The sequence below is a fragment of the Cervus elaphus genome, chromosome 2, assembly GCF_910594005.1.
Source record: "Cervus elaphus chromosome 2, mCerEla1.1, whole genome shotgun sequence".
Classification (NCBI taxonomy): domain Eukaryota; kingdom Metazoa; phylum Chordata; class Mammalia; order Artiodactyla; family Cervidae; genus Cervus; species Cervus elaphus.
Window position 1 is genome coordinate 41,051,906 of NC_057816.1, and position 22,005 is coordinate 41,073,910.

Sequence of the window (22,005 nt, forward strand, 5' to 3'; positions counted from 1 at the left end):
AGCCCACCAGGCTCCTCCATCCATGGGATTCTCCAAGCAAGAATACTGGCGTGGGTTGCCATTTCCTTCTCCAGGGGATCTTCCCGACCCAGGGATTGAACCTGGGTCTCCCATATTGCAGGCAGATGCTTTAACCTCTGAGCCACCAGGGAAGAATATTCCAAGTATCTTCCTGAAATTGTAATTTGGAAGGATTAAATAAAATTTCTTGTTGGTCACTGCTGTTATTACACACACAATAACAGTTCTTTTATAAGTGGTTGACCAGTTTTCCCAGCACCACTTGTTAAAGAGATTGTCTTTTCTCCATTGTATATTATTGCCTCCTTTGTCAAAGATAAGGTGTCCATAGGTAAGTGGATTTATCTCTGGGCTTTCTATTTTGTTCCATTGATCTATATTTTTGTCTTTGTGCCAGTACCATATTGTCTTGATGACTGTGGCTTTGTAGTAGAGCCTGAAGTCAGGCAGGTTGATTCCTCCAGTTCCATTCTTCTTTCTCAAGTTTGCTTTGGCTATTTGAGGTTTTTTGTATTTCCATACAAATTGTGAAATTATTTGTTCTAGTTCTGTGAAAAATACCATTGGTAGCTTGATAGGGATTGCATTGAATCTATCGATTGCTTTGGATAGTATACTCATTTTCACTATATTGATTCTTCCAATCCATGAACATGGTGTATTTCTCCATCTATTTGTGTCCTCTTTGATTTCTTTCACCAGTGTTTTATAGTTTTCTATATATAGGTCTTTTGTTTCTTTAGGTAGATATATTCCTAAGTTTTTTATTCTTTTCATTGCAATGGTGAATGGAATTGTTTCCTTAATTTCTCTTTCTGTTTTCTCATTGTTAGTGTATAGGAATGCAAGGGATTTCTGGGTATTGATTTTATATCCTGCAACTTTACAATATTCATTGATTATCTCTAGTAATTTTCTGGTGGAGTCGTTAGGGTTTTCTATGTAGAGGATTATGTCATCTGGAAACAGTGAGAATTTTACTTCTTCTTTTCCAATGTGGATTCCTTTTATTTCTTTTTCTGCTCTGATTGCTGTGGCCAAAACTTCCAAAACTATGTTGAATAGTAGTGGTGAGAGTGGGCACCCTTGTCTTGTTCCTGACTTTAGGGGAAATGCTTTCAATTTTTCACCACTGAGGATAGTGTTTGCTGTGGCTTTGTCATATACAGCTTTTATTATGTTGAGGTATGTTCCTTTTATTCCTGCTTTCTGGAGGGTTTTTATCATAAATGAATGCTGAATTTTGTCAAAGGCTTTCTCTGTATCTATTGAGATAATCATATGGTTTTTATCTTTCAATTTGTTAATGTGGTGTATTACATTGATTGGTTTACGGATATTGAAGAATCCTTGCATCCCTGGGATAAAGCCCACTTGGTCATGATGTATGATCTTCTTAATATGTTGTTGGATTCTGTTTGCTAGAATTTTGTTAAGGAATTTTGCATATATGTTCATCAGTGATATTGGCCTGTAATTTTCTTTTTTTGTGGCATCTTTGTCAGGTTTTGGTATTAGGGTGATGGTGGCCTCATAGAATGAGTTTGGAAGTTTATCTTCCTCTGCAATTTTCTGGAAGAGTTTGAGTAGGATAGGTATTAGTTCTTCTCTAAATTTTTGGTAGAATTCAGCTGTGAAGCCGTCTGGTCCTGGGTTTTTGTTTGCTGGAAGATTTCTGATTACAGTTTCAATTTCCATGCTTGTGATGGGTCTGTTAAGATTTTCTATTTCTTCTTGGTTCAGTTTTGGAAAGTTGTACTTTTCTAAGAATTTGTCCATTTCTTCCGAGTTGTCCATTTTATTGGCATATAGTTGCTGATAGTAGTCTCTTATGATCCTTTGTATTTCAGTGTTGTCTGTTGTGATCTCTCCATTTTCATTTCTAATTTTGTTGATTTGATTTTTCTCCCTTTGTTTCTTGATGAGTCTGGCTAATGGTCTGTCAACTTTATTTATCTTGTCAAAGAACCAGCTTTTGGTTTTGTTGATTGTTGCTATGGTCTCTTTTGTTTCTTTTGCATTTATTTCTACCCTAATTTTTAAGATTTCTTTCCTTCTACCAGCCCTGGGGTTCTTCATTTCTCCCTTTTCTAGTTGCTTTAAGTGTAGAGTTAGAGTATTTATTTGACTCTTTTCTTGTTTCTTGAGGTAAGCCTGTAATGCTATGAATTTTCCCCTTAGCACTGCTTTTACAGTGTCCCACTGTAAAAGGTTTTGGGTTGTTGTGTTTTCATTTTCATTCATTTCTATGCATATTTTGATTTCTTTTTTGATTTCTTCTGTGATTTGTTGGTTATTCAGCAGCGTGTTGTTCAGCCTCCATATGTTGGAATTTTTAATAGTTTTTCTCTTGTAGTTCAGATCCAGTCTTACTGCATTGTGGTCAGAAAAGATGCTTGGAATTATTTCAATTTTTTTGAATTTACCAAGGCTAGATTTATGGCCCAGCATGTGGTCTATCCTGGAGAAGGTTCCATGTGCGCTTGAAAAAAAGGTGAAATTCATTGTTTTGGGTTGAAATGTCCTATAGATATCAATTAGATCTAACTGGTCTATTGTATCATTTAAAGTTTGTGTTTCCTTGTTAATTTTCTGTTTAGTTGATCTATCCATAGGTGTGAGTGGGGTATTAAAGTCTCCCACGATTATTGTGTTATTGTTAATTTCCCCTTTCATCCTTGTTAGCATTTGTCTTACATATTGCGGTGCTCCTATGTTGGGTGCATATATATTTATAATTGTTACATCTTCTTCTTGTATTGGTCTTTTGATCATTATGTAGTGTCCTTCTTTGTCTCTTTTCACAGCCTTTGATTTAAAGTCTATTTTATCTGATATGAGTATTGCTACTCCTGCTTTCTTTTGTTCTCTATTTGCATGGAATATCTTTTTCCAGCCCTTCACTTTCAGTCTGTATGTGTCCCTTGTTTCAAGGTGGGTCTCTTGTAGACAACATATATAGGGGTCTTGTTTTTGTATGCATTCAGCCAGTCTTTGTCTTTTGGTTGGGGCATTCAGCCCATTTACATTTAACGTAATTATTGATAAGTATGATCCCGTTGCCATTTACTTTATTGTTTTGGGTTTGAGTTTATACCCCCTTTTTGTGTTTCCTGTCTAGAGAAGATCCTTTAGCATTTGTTGAAGAGCTGATTTGGTGGTGCTGAATTCTCTCAGCTTTTGCTTGTCTGTGAAGCTTTTGTTTTCTCCTTCATATTTGAATGAGATCCTTGCTGGGTAGAGAAATCTGGGCTGTAGGGTATTTTCTTTCATCACTTTAAGTATGTCCTGCCATTTCCTCCTGGCCGAAAGAGTTTCTATTGAAAGATCAGCTGTTATCCTTATGGGAATCCCTTGTGTGTTATTGTTTCTCCCTTGTTGCTTTTAATATTTGTTCTTTGTGTTTTACCTTTGTTAATTTTATTAATATGTGTCTTGCCTTGGGTTTATCCTGTTTGGGACTCTCTGGGTTTCTTGGACTTGGGTGATTATTTCCTTCCCCATTTTAGGGAAATTTTTCAACTATTATCTCCTCAAGTATTTTCTCACGGTCTTTCTTTTTGTCTTCTTCTTTTGGGACTCCTATGATTCAAATGTTGGGGCGTTTAACATTGTCCCAGAGGTCTCTGATGTTGTCCTCATTTCTTTTAATTCGTTTTTCTTTTTTCCTCTCTGTTTCATATATTTCTACCATTCTATCTTCTACCTCACTTATCCTATCTTCTGCCTCCGTTATTCTACTGTTGGTTCCCTCCAGAGTGTTTTTGATCTCATTTGTTGCATTATTCATTATATATTGACTGTTTTTTATTTCTTCTAGGTCCTTGTTAAACCTTTCTTGCATCTTCTCAATCCTTGACTCCAGGCTATTTATCTGTAACTCCATTTTGTTTTCAAGATTTTGGATCATTTTCACTATCATTCTTTGGAATTCTTTATCAAGTGGATTCCCTCTCTCTTCCTCTTTTGTTTGGTTTGGTGGGCATTTACCCAGTTCCTTTACCTGCTGGGTATTTCTCTGCCTTTTCATCTTGTTTATTTTGCTGTGTTTGGGGTGGCCTTTCTGTATTCTGGCAGTTTGTGGTTCCTCTTTATTGTGGAGGTTCCTCGTTGTGGGTGGGGTTGGATGGGTGGCTTGATTTCCTGGTTAGGGAAGCTTGTGTCGGTATTCTGGTGGGTGGAACTGGATTTCTTCTCTCTGAAGTGCAATGAAGTGTCCAGTAGTGAGTTTTGGGATGTCAGTGGATTTGGTGTGACTTTGGTCAGCCTGTATATTGAGGCTCAGGGCTATGTTCCTGTGTTGCTGGAGAATTTGCGTGGTATGTCTTGCTCTGGAACTTGTTGGCCCTTGGGTGGTGCTTGGTTTCAGCATAGGTATGGAGGATTTTGATGAGCTCCTATTGATTAATGTTCCCTGGATTCAGGAGTTCTCTGATGTTCTCAGAATTTGGAGTTAAGCCTCCTGCCTCTGGTTTTCAGTCTTATTCTTACGGTAGCCTCAAGACTTCTCCGAGCACTGATGATAAAACATCTAGGTTAAAGATGAAATTTCTCCATAGTGACGGGCACCTGGAGAGGCCTCCCCTGTCTATCACCAACTCCTGGAGCTTACTCAAACTCATGTCCATTGAGTTGGTGATGCCATCCAGCCATCTCATCCTCTGTCATCCCCTTCTCCTCCCACCTTCAATCTTTCCCAGCATCAGGGTCTTTTCCAATGAGTCAGTTCTTCGCATCAGGGTGGCCAAAGTATTGGAGTTTCAGCTTCAGCGTCAGTCCTCCCAATAAACACCCAGGACTGATCTCCTTTAGGATGGACTGGTTGGATCTCCTTGCAGTCCAAGGGACTCTCAAGAGTCTTCTCCAACATCACAGTTCAAAAGTATCAATTCTTTGGTGCTCAGCTTTCTTTATAATCCAGCTCTCACATCCATACATGACTACTGGAAAAACCATAGCTTTGACTAGACAGACTTTGTTGGCAAAGTGATGTCTTTGCTTTTTAATATGCTGTCTAGTTTGGTCATAACTTTTCTTCCAAGGAGCAAGCGTCTTTTCATTTCATGGCTGCCGTCACCATCTGCAGTGATTTTGGAGCCCAAGAAAATAAAGTCTCTCACTGTTTCCATTGTTTCCCCATCTATTTGCCATGCAGTGATGGGACCAGATGCCATGATCTTAGTTTTCTGAATATTTGAGCTTCAAGCCAACTTTTTCAGTCTCCTCTTTCACTTTCATCAAGAGGCTCTTTAATTCTTCGCTTTCTGACATAAGGGTGATGTCATCTGCATGTTTGAGGTTATTGATATTTCTCCTGGCAATCATGATTGCAACTTGTGCTTCACCCAGCCTGGCATTTCTCATGATGTACTCTGCATATAAGTAAAATAAGCAGGGTGACATATACAGCCTTGACGTACTCCTTTCCCAATTTGGAACCAGTCTGTTGTTCCATGTCTAGTTCTAACTGTTGCTTCTTGATCTGTGTATAGATTTCTCAAGGGGCAGGTCAGGTGCTCTGGTATTCCCATCTCTTTCAGAATTTTCCAGTTTGTTGTAATCCACACAGTCAAAAGCTTTGGCATAGTCAATAAAGCAGAAGTAGATATTTTTTTGGAACTCTTTTGCTTTTTTGATGATCCAGCCGATGTTGGCAGTTTGATCTCTGCCTCCTCTGCCTTTTCTTGATCCAGCTTGAACATCTTGAACATCTGGAAGTTCATGATTCATGTATTGTTGAAGCCTGGCTTGGAGAATTTTGAGCATTAGGTTACTAGTGTGTGAGATGAGTACAGTTATCCCCATGGGATAAATCCCTCCTTTGTTGAAAACTACCGATCTATATTGTTACTAAATTTTTTGTCTAGTTTTATTATTTGCTGAGAGAAAGATATTAAAATCTCCGTTCTGTTGATCTGGATTTGTCTGGTTCTCACTTTAATGCTGTCAGTTTAGTGTATACACATTTATGGTTGTCATTTCTTCAATGATAAATTGAACTTGTTATCAATATAAGATGTTTGTCTATAGCTCAGATAATTCCCTTTGCTCTGAATTCTATTTTATTTGGTATTGCTATAACCACTCCAGCCGTCTTCTTGCATTGTATTGAATTTCTTTCCAGTTAATTTCCAATCCCTTAGTTTTGTACTTGAAATGTGATTTTTGTAGATAACATGCAATTAGGTCTTGGATTTTTATTTTTTAATTTTTAAAACTTTATATTTAAAAATTAAAAAGTTATTTTTTGGCCAAGCCACGTGACTTGGGGGATCGTAGTTTCCCTGACTTGGTACCGAACCCAGGCCCATTGCAGTGAAAACTGAATCCTTACCACTCGACTGCCAAGGAATTCCCTGGGTCTTGGTGTTTTAAATCTATTTTTGCTAATTTTTGTCTTTTAATTAGATTAATTAGCCATTAACATTTGGTATATTTATTATGATGTGTCTAGATTAGATCCACTGTTTTATTATTATTTTTCTTCTTTTTTTCTTTCTCTGTTCCTTTTCCTGCATTCTTTTCCATTGTTTGATTTTTTTTTTTTTTTTTTAGATGGTGACACTATATGTTATTTAAAAAAAAAAATCTCCTCCATTCCCTTTTTAAAATGACTATATTTTGGGGGCAGGAGTTTTAGGTTCAAAGCAAAATTATATGGAAAGTATAATGATTTTTCATATATCCAGATCCCTGCACATGGATGTGATGTGCTGTGGCTTAGTTGCTCAGCCATGACTGACTCTTTGTGACCCCAGGGACTGTAGCCCGCCAGGCTCCTCTGTCCATGGGGATTCTCCAAGCAAGAATACTGGAGTGGGTTGCCATGCCCTCCTCCAGGGGATCTTCCTAACCCATGGTTCGAACCTGGGTCTCTCACACTGCAGGTGGATTCTTTACTGTCTGAACCACCAGGGGAACCCAAGAATACTGGAGTGGGTAGCCTATCCCTTACAGCCTCCCTAATTATCAATATCACCCAACAGAGTGGCACATTTGTTACAATCGATGCACATATGTAGACATGTCACTATCAGTCCAAATTTATGATTTACATTAGGGTTCTTGGTTTTGTACATTTATGGGTTTGGACAAATGTATAAGGACACATATAGACTATTATAGGATCTTGCAGAGGAATTTCACTGTCTTAAAAGTCCTCTGTGCTTGTGTATTAATCCCTCTCCCCTCAACCCCTAGTAACCACCAATCTAACTGTCTCCATGGTTATATCTTTTCTAGAATGTTGTATAGTTGGAATCATACAGTATGTTGGTTTTTCAGATTAACATCTTTTACTTAGTGATATGTGGTTAAGTTTCCCCCATGTCTTTTCATGGCTTGATGGGTCATTTCTTTTTGGAACTGAATAATATTCCGTGGTCTGGATGTACTGGTTTATTTATCCATTGATCTACTGACAGACATCTTGATGGCTTCCAAGTTTTGGTAATTATGGATAAAGCTACTGTAAACCTTCAGGTGCAGGTTTTTATGTAGACATAAATTTTCAATTCCTTTGGATGATTACTAAGGGTTGTGATTGCTAGATCATGTACTAAGAGTTTGTTTAATTTTGTATGAAACTGCCTACTGTCTTCCAGAGGGTCTGGGCCATTTTGTATCCTCATTGGTCCTGTTGTTCAATGTCTTCACCAGCATTTAGTAGTATCTGAATTTTGGCATTCCTAATATGTGTGTAGTCGTATCTCATTGTTGTTTTAATTTGCATTTCCTTGATGATATATGTATGTTGTGGGGCATTTCTTCATGCTTATTTACTTTAATCTCTATGTATATATATATTTAAAGTAGGTTTCTTGTATTTGACATATAATTGGGTTATGTTTTAGATCAGCTTTGACAATCTTTTAACTGTCATTCAGAGTAATTGGTGCAGTGACAAAGAACCCACCTGCCAATGCAGGAGACCTCAGAGACGTGCGTTGGATCCCTAGGTCAGGAAGATCCCCTGAAGTATAAAATGGCAACCCACTCCAATATTCTTGCCTAGAAGATTCCATGGACAGAGGAGACAGGCAGTCTGTATAGTCAGTGGGGTTGCAGAGTCAGACATGACTGAGCATACACATACCTAGCGAAGTGATTATTGATATAGTTGGATTGATTTCTACCATATTTGTTACTGTTCTTTCTTTGTTGCCTTTGTTCTTTGTTCTGATTTTTATCTTCCAGTCTTATTCTGCCTTTTGTGGTTTTAATTGAATGTTTTATCTATTGGATTGGTAAAAACGTTCATTCAGGTTTTTCTATAAGATGTTACAGGCAAGCTCCTGGAGGTAAGACTCACAAAAGTGTGGGGCCCCCTTGAGACCGATACCTGTGGAATTTTTCCTCTCAGGCTGTGCCTCCCTCTGTCTATCCTGACTCCCCTAGTGAACCTCCTGCTGCGTGTCGGTTACAGTGCAGATGGGCCTCTTCTGACTCTCGCTCCCCAGAGGCTTCAGCGTGTGAGTTTGTGCTCTGTTACAGGATCGTTCTCGGTATCTGCTGGCAGTTTCTGCAGTGCAGGGGGCAGCAGTTCGCAGTGTGACCTTACTTCTCTTGTGGAAGTTGACTTTTCCATTTGTTCAGTTTTTTACTTGGTTTTAGGGCTAAGTGATCACTTCCAGGCTCCTTATATGTAAACTGTAAACTGGAAGAAGAATTTTTTTTTAAGAATTCCATTTTTATGTATTTATTTCTTTTTTAAGTTTTTCCAAAAAGTCAAATTCTTTTTTGAAGAGCAACATTTATTTAAATACCATGATAGTACCAAAATAAAATTGTGTTATTGACATTAAAAGCTATAACTCCTTAAGGCATAAAGAGGTTTCCTGGAAGTAGTTTATTTCCTATTCTCCTTTTAACATTTGATAGTAAACTGTTTTTTAAGCTTTCTGTTTTTATTTATTTAAGTGAGCTATTGCACTAGTATTTTATTCACAGACACTAGGGATTCATAGAAAATTTGCCCTAGATTATGGCTTGTTCTAAATATTAGTTGGAGTGGATTTACTCTGTTTAGATTAGAATTAGAGGCTGATTAGAATTTGAGGCTTCCCTGGTGGCTCAGCCTGTAAAGTGTCTGCTTGCAATGCCAGGAGACCTGAGTTCTATCCCTGGGTCAGGAAGATCCCCTGGAGAAGAAAATGGCAACCCACTGCAGTACTCTTGCCTGAAAAATTGCATGGATGGAGGAGCCTGGTAGGCTACAGTCCATGGGGTCTCAAATAGTCAGACTTGACTGAGTGACTTCTCTCTCTCTCTCTAGAATTTTAACTTCTTTATGAGTATTATCCCATGGTTTCTGAAGAAAAAGTGATCCTTATCTTGATGTGATTGTTTAGTAGTTGAACTTTTTGTGACAGGTGTTGATTTAGTTCTGTTCTTTATTAGATGATGCAATTAAAAAAAAACCTGGAAATAGCTCTAAGGTCTTCTTCTTCTTTTTTTTAAAGTGTTGTGTGTATATATGTACATCAAGCACAAATGGTTTGGGGTCTAATTAAAAACTTTAAAATTAAATTTTATAGTATTGTTCAGAAGCTAGTGACTTACTTTTTAAAATGCAGGTTTAAAAAACATTTTTGACTTTAACAATAAAACATAGAAAAGCAAATCTTTTAGCTTTGTTTCTTTATAAGTTTCATAGTGTATCTTACTTTAAGAAAGTCTAGTCTCTGTTTATCTGGAATTGTGCAAAATTTAACAATGGTCTTACTTGCTTTGAAAACATTTTTCATTTAGCAACAAATTTTTCTTAAGATTTCATTAAACATCAAGATACCTGAGTAATCTACTCAGATTACTGAGTAGAATCTGGTAGAAAGTTATCTCCTAGACTTTTTAAAACTAAGATACACTATAAAACAACTTATAAAGAAATAAAGCTAAAAAATTTGCTTGTGTATGTTTTATATAAGTAATTTACAAAGGTTGAAGATAAGTGTATTTTAAAATTATTACATCTAGCCCCAAATGAAACATATTAATATTATAGCATTTAAGGAAGAGGAATTTATAATTATGCCTTTAGTTCCCAAAGAAGGTCAATGATAATGTTGTTGGAGGTGGCCAGTAGGCAGCTTGAAGTGTGAGTCTAGATTCAGGAAAAGCATGGTGGTTATATAAATAAAATCGGAGGTTTCCTCCTGTTGGTGATTATTGAAGCTATTGGAGATTAGAGTCTCAAAGCTCAGAATAGGGAGTCTGAGGTTAGAAGTTGGGAAATAGCAACCTTTAAGGAATCAGTTTTGAACCAAATTTTAAATTAATTGATCAGTTCTTAGTTCATCCTTTTAAAAGTAAATATCAGTAATATATTAGAAAGGATAGAAGAAAAAGAATGTGGAGGATTAGCAGTTTTTTCCAAATTAGCAAATTGTGATAATTTAAATTTTTTAATCTCTGAAGCTCTATTCAATAATGAAATCTTTACTAAAGTTATATGCTTTGTACTCAATTGTATAATCACTTTTTTAAAAAAAGCATTTAATGATGTACAAACATACAACGTGGTTATATATACACACACATACATATGATGGATATATATGTGTGTGTGTGTATATATATAGGTATAGATATATAAGTGAAAATCTAACTATATTCATGAATATGTTTTCATCTATATTGGTTTAAATTTATTTCGTCACTTTTTTCTCCTTCTCTCCAACTCATCCATCCTTTTATTCATCCATCCACCCAGCCATCCATCTCTCCATCTTTCTCAGTCTCCTTCTATCTACAGAATTAAACATGCTTTGCCAGCTAGTTCCTAACACCTTCTAAGAGGGCAGCTTACTTAAATCTTAATCGCATCATTATGGGGTTCTGCGAAGCTTTGAAGTTGTTTCCAGGGTTGCTTAAAAAATTTGTGCCACGAAGAACTGTGATCTTAGTAACTCAGCAGGAAGCTTTGGTAGCATCTAGTTTATCCCTAGGTGGGCTGTTAAGAACTAGTCTTCTCTTTCTTTTTCTAGGAAGTCCTTTGTTTGTGGTTCAGAAAGAAGTTGTTCTGATGGATTTTGTTTTGTAGAGTAGTTGTGGATTTGCTTTGATATTTAGTATTAGTTTAGATAAGTTAAAACTGCAGGGTGCTCAAAGAAGGACATGGATTAAAGTATCAGAATTGGGTATTTATTCTAAGCATATTCATGGTTTAAGTTGTTAAATTACACTGTTGTAATTATGAAACTCCTAAGCAGATGTGACCAAAAGGAATCAACTATGTACTATGTGGGTAAAAGAATACCTATAAACTGGCCTGTAAATTCTTGGTATCTTCAAGTTTCAGTGTCATGTTCACAGGAAGAAAATGAGATTACCTTGCAGTCTTCTGAAAAATCTTACCTCTCTATTATCCACTGTATACCATAGAATATAATTATGAACTCTTTCTCTGGACTAGAAGTTTGTCTTACCCATTCCTGTACCTTAAAGAAGTATTTTATACTGTTCTGAAATATTTTGACAAATGAAATTCTATTTAATTTGAAAGACTTTCTGAAATGATTAAATAAAATCTCTTGGTAAACTTACAGTGTTTAGGAACATTCACTTTGTTTTTCTTTAATCTCTAATTTCTCCTTATCCATTGAACACAGGCATATTTTATATGTATATATAAATATTTAGAAGTTACACTATTCCTACTATATTCCCTAGTGACCTTAGTTATGAAATGTGTTATATACAGTGTCATTCAGAAGTTTGAGGAAGTTAACTAAAGAATATTTACACTAAAGTTTCCAGAAAATAAAAAGCATTATTGTCCATCTAATTAGACAAAATAATGTCATTAGAAGATAATCCTTGAAATTTCAGTAGAATGTGAGGATACCTTTTATGCTACTGAGATGTTACGAAAATTTAATTATTTTAATATTTCCCCATAAGGAATAGTGATACTCTGATTGCACAGTTCTTAACAGTGGTTCTTAATACTTTTTTAGATAGTACCCCTTGATGTACACACCCATTTACATTTTTAATGGAAGTTTAAAAGATTTACCTCCTTTCCCCATCAAAAAAAAATAAATAAATAAAGCTTAACTGTGGTTGAAAGAAATACTTGACTAACTTTAGGCTGCTTATTCATCGAGTTTCACCAGTCTTCTAATCTAGTGATTAGATTAGAAGAATGGAAGTATTTGTGTATCAGAGCCTCCTGTGAAGTTTAAAAAGTTATTGTCCTCCTTGGCCCCAGCCCTTCTCTAGGCCCACTTTTTTTCTAACTGACATCTCCCCACTTCCCTGTCACTGTTGTAGCAGTGTTTTAATGTGTAACTTGGTTTCCAGAGAGAATTTACTCACTAGGAAGGGCGTGACTTGTTTGTCTTCAGACTTAGGCTAGATACAGTCAAGTGTTAAATAATAAAATGGTATTTAATCAACTTATCTGTTTCCTGTAATACTGACCATCTCTGGAGAAGTGATAAAATAAATTACTGTTCTGATATTCTAACCTGCCAAATAAAATACCGTCCTCTCATTCTTGAGGCTGTTAGCTTTGGGTTGGAGTTCAGATAAAGCTGAGGAGGAGGTGATCTTCCTCATTATTTGGAAATGGTGAATTGAAACTTGGGGCTTCCCAGGTGGCTCAGTGGGTAAAGAATCTGCCTGCCAGTGTAGGAGACGTGGGTTGGATCTCTGGATCAGGAAGATCCCCTGGAGAAGGAAATGGCAAACGATACAGTATCCTTGCCTGGGAAATCTCATGGACAGAGGAGCCTGCCAGGCTACAGTTTATGGGTCACAAAGTGTCGGACACGACTGAGCAACTAACAACAACAACAGATTGAAGCTTGAGACCGTAATAGTCTCAAGTACCCTAATAGCAATACATCCTCGGCTTTTTACTGATAGATAGACTGTGTCAAGGCTTTCTTTACCCTCGCTGCACAGAAGCCTGCTGGGATACCATGTTAAACAAATCAGTGAAGTTTAGGACTGAAAGATAACTTAGTAAAGATTTTCTACTGTAGAAGCAGTACCTTGGAAAGAATGTGAAACTTGAGTCGGAAGAACTTGCTTTCTGCTGCCTTCATATTTTTGAATAAACCACTTCTCTGATTCTTGGTTTTTAACAGAGTAAGGATGATAGTGTCTGCTTTATACTTTGTGTAACTACTGAGAGGATAAAATCTGATTTCAAAATATTAATTATACTGTGTAAATTATTAAATTTTATACAAATGGATCATGTTTTTGCTTGCTAATAAATTAGTGTCATTAGTCAGTCCTCCCTCTGTCTAGTGGTTGTCTTTCGTGATTATATTTCTACAATATATGTCTATAATGTATTCCTTCTTATATGACTGGATTCCTAGTAACACTTTGCTTAGTAATTCTACCATCTGTTTAGTGTCTGTTAGATGCCAGGTACTATTGCAGGTCTGTGAAAATTTAGCGATTAAATGAGATCATCTTTGCTCAGTAAAGATAAACAGTTATAGATGGAAGCTAGTGATGATTCTAGAGTTGGGTTGCTGTTATTATCAGAGACAGAATGAAATTAGTGGAATAAATGTTTTTGAAGATAGCATCATATATTAGTTCACTTCATTGTTGTTGTTCAGTCACTCACTTGTGTCTGACTCTTTGCGACCCCACGGACTGCAGCACGCTAGGCTTCCTGGTCCTTCACCGTCTCCCGGAGCTTGCTCAAACTCAAGTCCATCTCATCGGTGATGCCATCTAACCATCTCATCTTCTGTCGTCCCCTTCTCTTCCTGCCTTCAATCTTTCTCATCATGAGGGTCTTTTCTAATGAATCAGCTCTTCACATCAGGTGGCCAAAGTATTGGAGCTTCAGCTTTATCATCAGTCCTTCCAATGAACATTCAGGACTGATTTCCTTTAGGGTTGACTGATTGGATCTCCTTGCAGTCTAAGGGACTCTCAAGCGTTTTCTCCACCCCACAGCTCAAAAGCATCGGTTCTTTGGTGCTTAGCCTTCTATATGGTCCAACTGTCACATCCATACATGACTGCTGGAAAAACTATAGCTTTGACTAGATGAACCTTTGTTGGCAAAGTAATGTCTCTGCTTTTTAACACATTGTCTAGTTTGTCATAGCTTTTCTTCCAAGGAGCAAGCGTCTTAATTTCACTCCATAGTGAAATGTATTTTCAGGCATTACCACTGAAATTACAGAAATATCTTTACTTTGGTTTTGTAATGAAGAATACTATTTTTTTGTTCATATGTAACCAGCAATTGATAAGAACAGGTAAATCCTTGAGAAGCATTTAGCTTTTCCATGTATGTGTGACTCTTAGATGATGATGTTACCCTAATTTTTCTTGATATGATTTGTTTAAATTAAGTACTGTTAGAACATCTTTGATTTAGAATTTGGTAGGAACTAAAGATTGGTAAGGGTTAGTAAGAACAATTTCAATTGATATGTATAAATCATAGAAAAGAAGACCTAAAAGGGACCTTACAAATCATCTTATCACTGATTTTGAAATTCATTTTTAGAGGAGCAGTGGAATTCTGTTGTTCTGCTAAGGTACATTAGGACCTGCTGAAGAGGGACATTGCTGGGGGCATGGCCCAGTGGGTATGCTTAGGGCGCCGCCTCCTTTCAACCAGGATGGACCCAATGTTATATTTTATATATTAGTGATAAATGTTAAGTTTTTTAAAAAATAGTTTTTATATTTAAAAATATAAGTTAGATAACTAGTTCCCTCATTTTAATGACAAAACTAGAGTACCAGAGGAAGTTAACTGGAACCCTGATTTCTTAACTTCGCTTTAGCATTATTCAGTTATATCATACTGCCTCCATATGGCTTTAGTAAATTGAAAATCCTGTTAAGCCATTTTAAGTGATAAACAATCAAGGTTTTGTATGACTGGATCTGACATCAAGAAGATTGATTGATGATGTTAATATCAAGATCTAGCATGATATTGAAATGAAATTGATTTGATATTCTTACTTTTTTATGTTACAAAGTAATTGTTTCTTTGAGTACTAAAAACGTTCATTATTGAAACTCAGATATGTTTCTATGATTTTCAGAGTTTATTTGAGCCCTGCCCTGGAAAGCTTTAAATATTAAAGACTTCTTTATTAGAGAGATGTGCATCATTTATGGTCTCATGTGCAGTGTTCAAGTTAAAGTTATAAGGGCATAAAATTGTCCTTATCTTTGAGTTTCTAGGTGAATTCTTTTTAGGTAAGAGTGATTATGCATTTAGTAAATATGTAGTTTTTCTGTAAAACAAGTGTTTACAGAGCTTTTGTTTGTCCTTTGATGTTAAAAAGCTCACTTAGTACCTGACTTTTCACTTAACAATGAAATTAAAGCAAGGTGATTTAGTGTGATTTGTAACAATGTCTAATGAACAGTTGCGTTATGTGTAAAATGATAGAAGACCTGATTTTTTAACAATAAATTTACATTTAGTTACAATTGTTATGGCCTTGACTTCTTGGCAAGATGAATTTGCTAGGATTCTTCATTAAGTTTAGAATTCTCTAACATAAAGATAAACTAATAGCAAATTGTACCTCTCTTCCTATTAATAAAGTGTCAGTAAATTTTTTTTTTTTTTTTAATTTTTTTATTAGTTGGAGGCTAATTACTTCACAACATTTCAGTGGGTTTTGTCATACATTGATATGAATCAGCCATAGATTTACACTTATTCCCCATCCCGATCCCCCCTCCCACCTAAAGTGTCAGTAAATTTAAAAATTGAGATGTAATTGACATGCATTTACCACTGTGTTAGTTTATTATGTTAGATATATGATCTTTACAATAGGTCTGATTAGCAATTACTAGTCAATAGTAATTTTTTTTTTTTAAGAAATGTTAGAGCTTTGACTGTATGTTTTTAATTCTTTGAAGATTTTGGCTGTGCTGGGTTTATGTTGCAGCGTGTGGGCTCTCTAGCTGTGGTGTATGGGCTCAGTAGTCATGGTGTGTGGGCTTAGTTGCCCTGCAGCAGGTGGGATGTTAGTCCCCTGACCAGGGATCGAACCCACATTGCCTGTATTGGAAGATGGATTCTACCAGTAGACTACCAGGGAAGTCCCAGGCAATAGTAATTTTAAAGAATTTTAATTAACAAGCACTAAACAGAATATTTAATGACTGCCAAACAGAATGACTTGTAGAACTGATTTATACAGCTAACTATTACAGTACTAAAAGCTTAATTCTGCATAATCTACTCCTTTCCCACCACTCCTGATAATTGGTTTGATACATTTCTAAAAAAAATGATGAAGTGATTATTAAGTCAAATTTGTGTTTAGTCTCACCCTCTTTCTTCTTAAAATTATTTGCAGGAGAGGGCTGCTCACAATTTATATGGCCAACTTGGTAAGTAAATTTTTTTTTTTTTGCTTTTGAGGTTTACCCATGCCCCCCCTTTTTTTTTTTTAACCTTTTTTGTTTTTTGAATAAAATTCCCTTAAAAAAAGGAAACGTATTTAAATTTGAGAATGTTGTCTGTCTTTGTTTTAAAGGATAGACTTAAATGTTTAAAATAGCTTTGATGCTCTCTGGTTTATTCCTATTAAATTATATGACTGAATTGTACTTATTTCAGGAGGATAATAGATTCACTGCCCTGTGTTCTTCATGATTCTTTTTTCTTTTAAGCTTAGGTCTTCGTATTTGGTAGTGTGCATATCTATATCTGTATCCTCTCTCTATGTATCTTTCATTTCATTTCATTCTGCTTCTATTGCTAACTTCTTACGGGAAGAATGATTTAAGGATAAGCTTTTATGATGTACAGTTTTCCTGGGTTTCAAAATAGCATTGATTCTATTTTTGAATACTGAATATATTTAATAATATGATAGTCTAGGCTTCTAAAAACTTTCTTAAGTTTTTAGAATTGAATTTAATGTTGTCTTAATACTCTTTCCAGTAGATATATATTCAGGGTATATGATTTTCATTGTCAAGCTCATATTTTAAAAGCATATGTGTATTAAAAGCTTTTAAAGTTGTTTCACAGAAATTGTAGGCAACATTGAAAAATTCAACTAAGGAAAGATAAATAATTATTTGTTTACCTAAGGATAGGTTTTTGAGTTCTGTAACAGAGGAGACTGTAGTTCAGGGTTACATTTAGCAACTTATTTCAGTTTTGAAATATTTAATTTTTGCTCTTTGTAAGTTACTGTGCTATGTGCTAGAAGGCAAGATGAAGACGGTCTTTGTGTTTATGGAGTTTGCTGTCTAGTGGAAAAGTCACGGTAGAAATAATAATGTTTGAAAAGGACTGAAAGATGAATTATAGGGTGCTATGGAGACCATAATAGCAGCACTAAACTGTTCTAGATGCTGCTTTCCTTTCTTATTTTGTAAAGAGCTTAAAAATACTACATCTGCATACCTGGAATGGATTTGAGTTTTAATCTGTTTGTTTTCCTTTTAGTTGTGAACATGCTTTTTTATATGCCCACATGGTCATACTTTAATACCCAAATACTATATGTATTTATATACTTTTCTTAAATTCTAAGTAAATTTCCACAAACTTTTTGTGTTCCCTGGTTTAGACTAGAAATTCCTGGAGAGAAGATATTTGATTTTGATTGATATAATCAATGTTGGAAGATGCCCTAAAAATACTGTTTTTTTAAGATTAAGCTTTTTATTTTGAAATAATCATAGATTCCTATACAGTTGTAAGAAATAATAGATCTCACGTACTCTCTACACAGTTTCCCTTAATAGTAGTATCTTACAAAACTATAGTAGATCAAAAGTAGGATATTTGCATTGATATTTACTATAGTCAAGGTAGAGAACATTTTCTTCATGTTGCTGTTTTGTAGCTACATTTATTGGGTTGGCTAAAAAGTTTGAGTTTTTCCTAAAATTTTACAGAAAAACCTGAACAAACTTTTTGGCCAACCCAGTACTTACCTCTGACCTTTCCCTACTATTGCCCAACCTCTGGTAGCCACTAATTTATTGTTCATCTCTATAGTCATTTCAAGAATGTTTTATAAATAGAATTATATAGTACATATTTTTTGTCATTAGCTGTTTTCTGGAGATTGATTCAAGTTGTTGGGCATATCAGTAGTTCATTCCTTTTTATTGCCGAGTAAGTGTACCATGGTATGGATATACTAGTTTATTTAACGGTTCACCTATTGAAGAACATCTGGCTTGCTTCCACGTTTTGGCTATTACAAATAAAGATGCTATAAATATTCACATGCAAGTTTTTGTGTAAACAGGAGTTTTTATTTCTCTGGGATAAATGCCCTGGACTGCAGTTGCCAGGTTGTATGGTAGTTGAATGGTTAGTTTTTAAAGAAACTGATAAACTGTTTTCCAGAGGGGCTGTACTATGTTGTTTTGATAGCATTTGCAATCTAGAATAAACCTTTGAATCTCTAGTTCTTTCTAAATGTGAAACTTTTTGTGTGTGGGGAATAACATTTGTCTGTTAAGTAGATTTGTACTTTTTATGTCCAGATTAATAAATTTCAGTATTAGAAAAGCTTTTCAGAAGTGCAAAATATAGATTGGTCTTTAATCTTTTGTCAGCCAAGGTCTGTAATTTAAAAATTGAATGAGATCAAAGCCTCACACATGGATTTTTGACGACGTGTTCAAAGAAATTTGTATATGATATGTTTGGGATACTAATGGTAGTCTTAGTATCTTCATTCTCTTTCATCTTCATCTCCCCTTCCTCTAAATAGAGCCTTTTATTTATACTATTGCTGTGTAACTATTATTTAAGTAAGAGGGTGATTAGTGTGGAATAGATAAGAAATATTTTCAGAGCCTGAATTTATCCCTAAGAAATAACTAAGTTCTAGAGCTCTATTATATTGCTCGCTAGACTGAGTTGAGATTGTTGGCTTATTTTAACATCAATGACAAAATTTCTAAATGTTGGGACGTTTTATTTTAAGAAAGTTATTTATTGTTAGGTATGTGTTTCCGAATTAGAAAGTAGAGAAAAACATGAAAAAGAAAGTAAAAGTTATCTGTAGTTTCACCATGTAGTAATTGCTAACATTTTAGTGTTTGTTATTTTATCCCCTTCCCTTTCTTCCAATGTCCCTACATAAATAGATGCACATTCACATTACACATTATATACCCAATAAAAAATTGGGGGTGTATTGTTATGTGACGTCTTTTGTCACTATGCCGTATAGTATTATGGCTCATAGTACTAAGTAACCATTCTCTGGAGAGCGTCATCATACCTTTTCACCTAACTCTTGGCTATACTCTCATTACACTGAGTTGGTTTTGTACATATACACATATACCCACAAAAATGTTGGGTGACAATAAATTACTATTTGATTAGTAATAATATCATTTTGTTAGTTTTGGCTGTGACAGTTATCCATTCCTTAGTTATTTTGACCGGAAAATTTCAAAGGCATTGCCATGCCTTTGAATGAATATCTGAGAAAAATATGGAAAACTGGCTTCATATTATCTTTATCATCTTTGTCTTTATTTTTATCAATGAACATATATTGCAAAATACTTTCCTGTGTATTTGGACAGAAGTATAAGTCACTATGGTCTTCCCTGGTAGCTCAGTGGTAGAGACTCTGCCTGCCAATGCTGGAGATGCAGGTTCGATCCCTGGGTTAGGAAGATCCCCTGGAGAAGGAAGTGGCAACCCATTCCAGTATTCTTGCCTAGGACATCCCATGAACAGAGGAGCCTGGAGGACTATAGTCCATGGGATTGAAAAAGGGGCAGACACGATATAGTGACTAAACAAATACCAAAAAATACATAAGTCATTATTCTGCTCTTGAAAATAGTTTAGTTGAGGCAGTAAGGTTTATCTAGATCTGGATTTAAAATGTTAATGTATTGCTCTATTTAAAATGGATAAACAACAAGGGCCTGCTGTATATCACATGGAACTCTGCTCAGTGTTATGTGGCAGCCTGGATGGGAGAGGAGTTTGGGGGAGAATGGACGCATATATATATGTGGCTGAATCCCTTCCCTGTTTGCCTGAAACTATCACAACATTGTTTGTTAATTGGCTATACCCCAATACAAAATAAAACGTTTTTAAAAAAAGAACTGGGATTGACCTGCAAGCTGTAAAAAAATAATTAAAATGATAGTTTATTCATCGTCAACTATGTGGTTGGACAGTACGGTTTTAAGAACTTTAGGAAAGGGAGTTAGCTTTGTGCTGGGGAAATGAGAAGGTTTTATTTTACTTTTTTTAATGTTTATAGTTTATGGGTAGTCTGCCTGGCAGCTCTGTAATGGAGCTAATGGTGACCTCCTCCAAGAGGACTTAGCCACATGCCTCGCCTCCCAGGTCTGCGGCGGCCAGAGCCCCTGTCCCTGTGACAGGGTCCTGGTAACCACAGGTAGCCATGATGGTGTGATTACTCACTTAGAGCCAGGTGTCTTGGAGTGTGAAGTCAAGTGGGCCTTAGGAAGCATCACTACGAACAAAGCTAGTCGAGGGAATGGAATTCCAGCTGAGCTATTTCAAATTCTAAAAGATGATGCTGTGAAAATGCTGCACTCAATGTGCTGGCAAATTTGGAAAACTCAACAGTGGCTACAGGACTAGAAAAGGTCAGTTTTCATTCCAGTCGCAAAGAAGGGCTATGCCAAAGAATGTTCAGACTAACACGCAATTGCACTCATTTCACATGCTAACAAAGTAATGCTCAAAATTCTCCAACTTAGACTTCAATAGTATGTGAACTGAGAACTCCCAGTTGTTCAAGCTGGATTTAGAAAAGGCAGAAGAACCAGATGTCAAATTACCAACATCAGTTGGATCATAGAAAAAGCAAGAGAATCCCAGAAAAATATCTACTTCTGCTTCATTGGCTATGCTAAAGCCTTTGACTGTGTGGATCACAACATATTGTGGAAAATGCTTGGAGATGGGATTACCAGACCACCTTACCTGCCTCCTGACAAACCTGTAAGCAGATCAAGAAGGAACAGTTAGAACCAGACATGGAACAACAGATTGGTTCCAAATTGGGAAAGGAGTATGTCAAGGCTGTATATTGCACCCTGCTTAATTAACTTATATGCAGAGTATATCACATGAAATGCCAGGCAGGATGAAACACAAGTTGGAATCAAGGTTGCTGAGAGAAATATCAATAACCTCAGATATGCAGACAACACCACCCTTATGGCAGAAAGTGAATAATAACTAAAGAGCCTCTTGAAGGTGAAAGAAGAGAGTGAAAAAAGCTGGCTTAAAACTCAACATTCAAAAAAACTAAGATCATGGCATCCAGTCCCATCACTTCATGGCAAATAGATGGGAAACAATGGAAACAGTGACAGACTATTTTCTTGGGCTCCAAAATCACTGCAGATGGTGACTCCAGCCACAAAATTAAAAGACACTTGCTCCTTGGAAGAAAAGCTATGACCAACCTAGACAGCATATTAAAAAGCAGAGACATTACTTTGCTGACAAAGGTCCATCTAGTCAGAGCTATAATTTTTCCAGCAGTCATGTATGGATGTGAGAGTTGGACCTTATAGAAAGCTGAGCACTGAAGAATTGATGCTTTTGAACCGTGGTATTGGAGAAGACTCTTGAGAGTCCTTTGGACTGCAAGGAGATCAAACCAGTCAATCCTAAAGGAGATCAACCCTGAACATTCATTGGAAGGACTGATGCTGAAGCCGAAACTCCAATACTTTGACCACCTGATGTGAAGAGCCAACTCATTAGAAAAGACCCTGATGCTGGGAAAGATTGAAGGCAGGAAGAGAAGGGGACAACAGAGGACAAGATGATTGGATGGCATCACCGACTCAATGGACATGTGTTTGAGCAAGCTCCAGGAGATGGTGGAGGACAGAGAGGCCTGGCATGCTGCAGTCCATGGGGTCGCAAAGAGTTGGACATTATTGAGCAACTGAACAACAATAACACTTTATACGTTATTTATTTGGCTGCAGTAGGTCTTTGTTGCTGCATGTGAGATCTAGTTCCCT

At 36.1% G+C, this 22,005-nt stretch overlaps 1 protein-coding gene across 1 annotated transcript in view; it reads left to right on the top strand.

Annotated features, from left to right (window-relative positions):
- The window catches only part of TMEM135 (transmembrane protein 135), a 247,594-nt gene that overhangs the window by 36,695 nt on the left and 188,894 nt on the right, over positions 1–22,005 (top strand). The window contains exon 4 of the mRNA XM_043876380.1: positions 16,341–16,374. Within this exon, the coding sequence (XP_043732315.1) occupies positions 16,341–16,374 (34 nt within the window). The remainder of the gene's footprint in view (positions 1–16,340; positions 16,375–22,005) is intronic.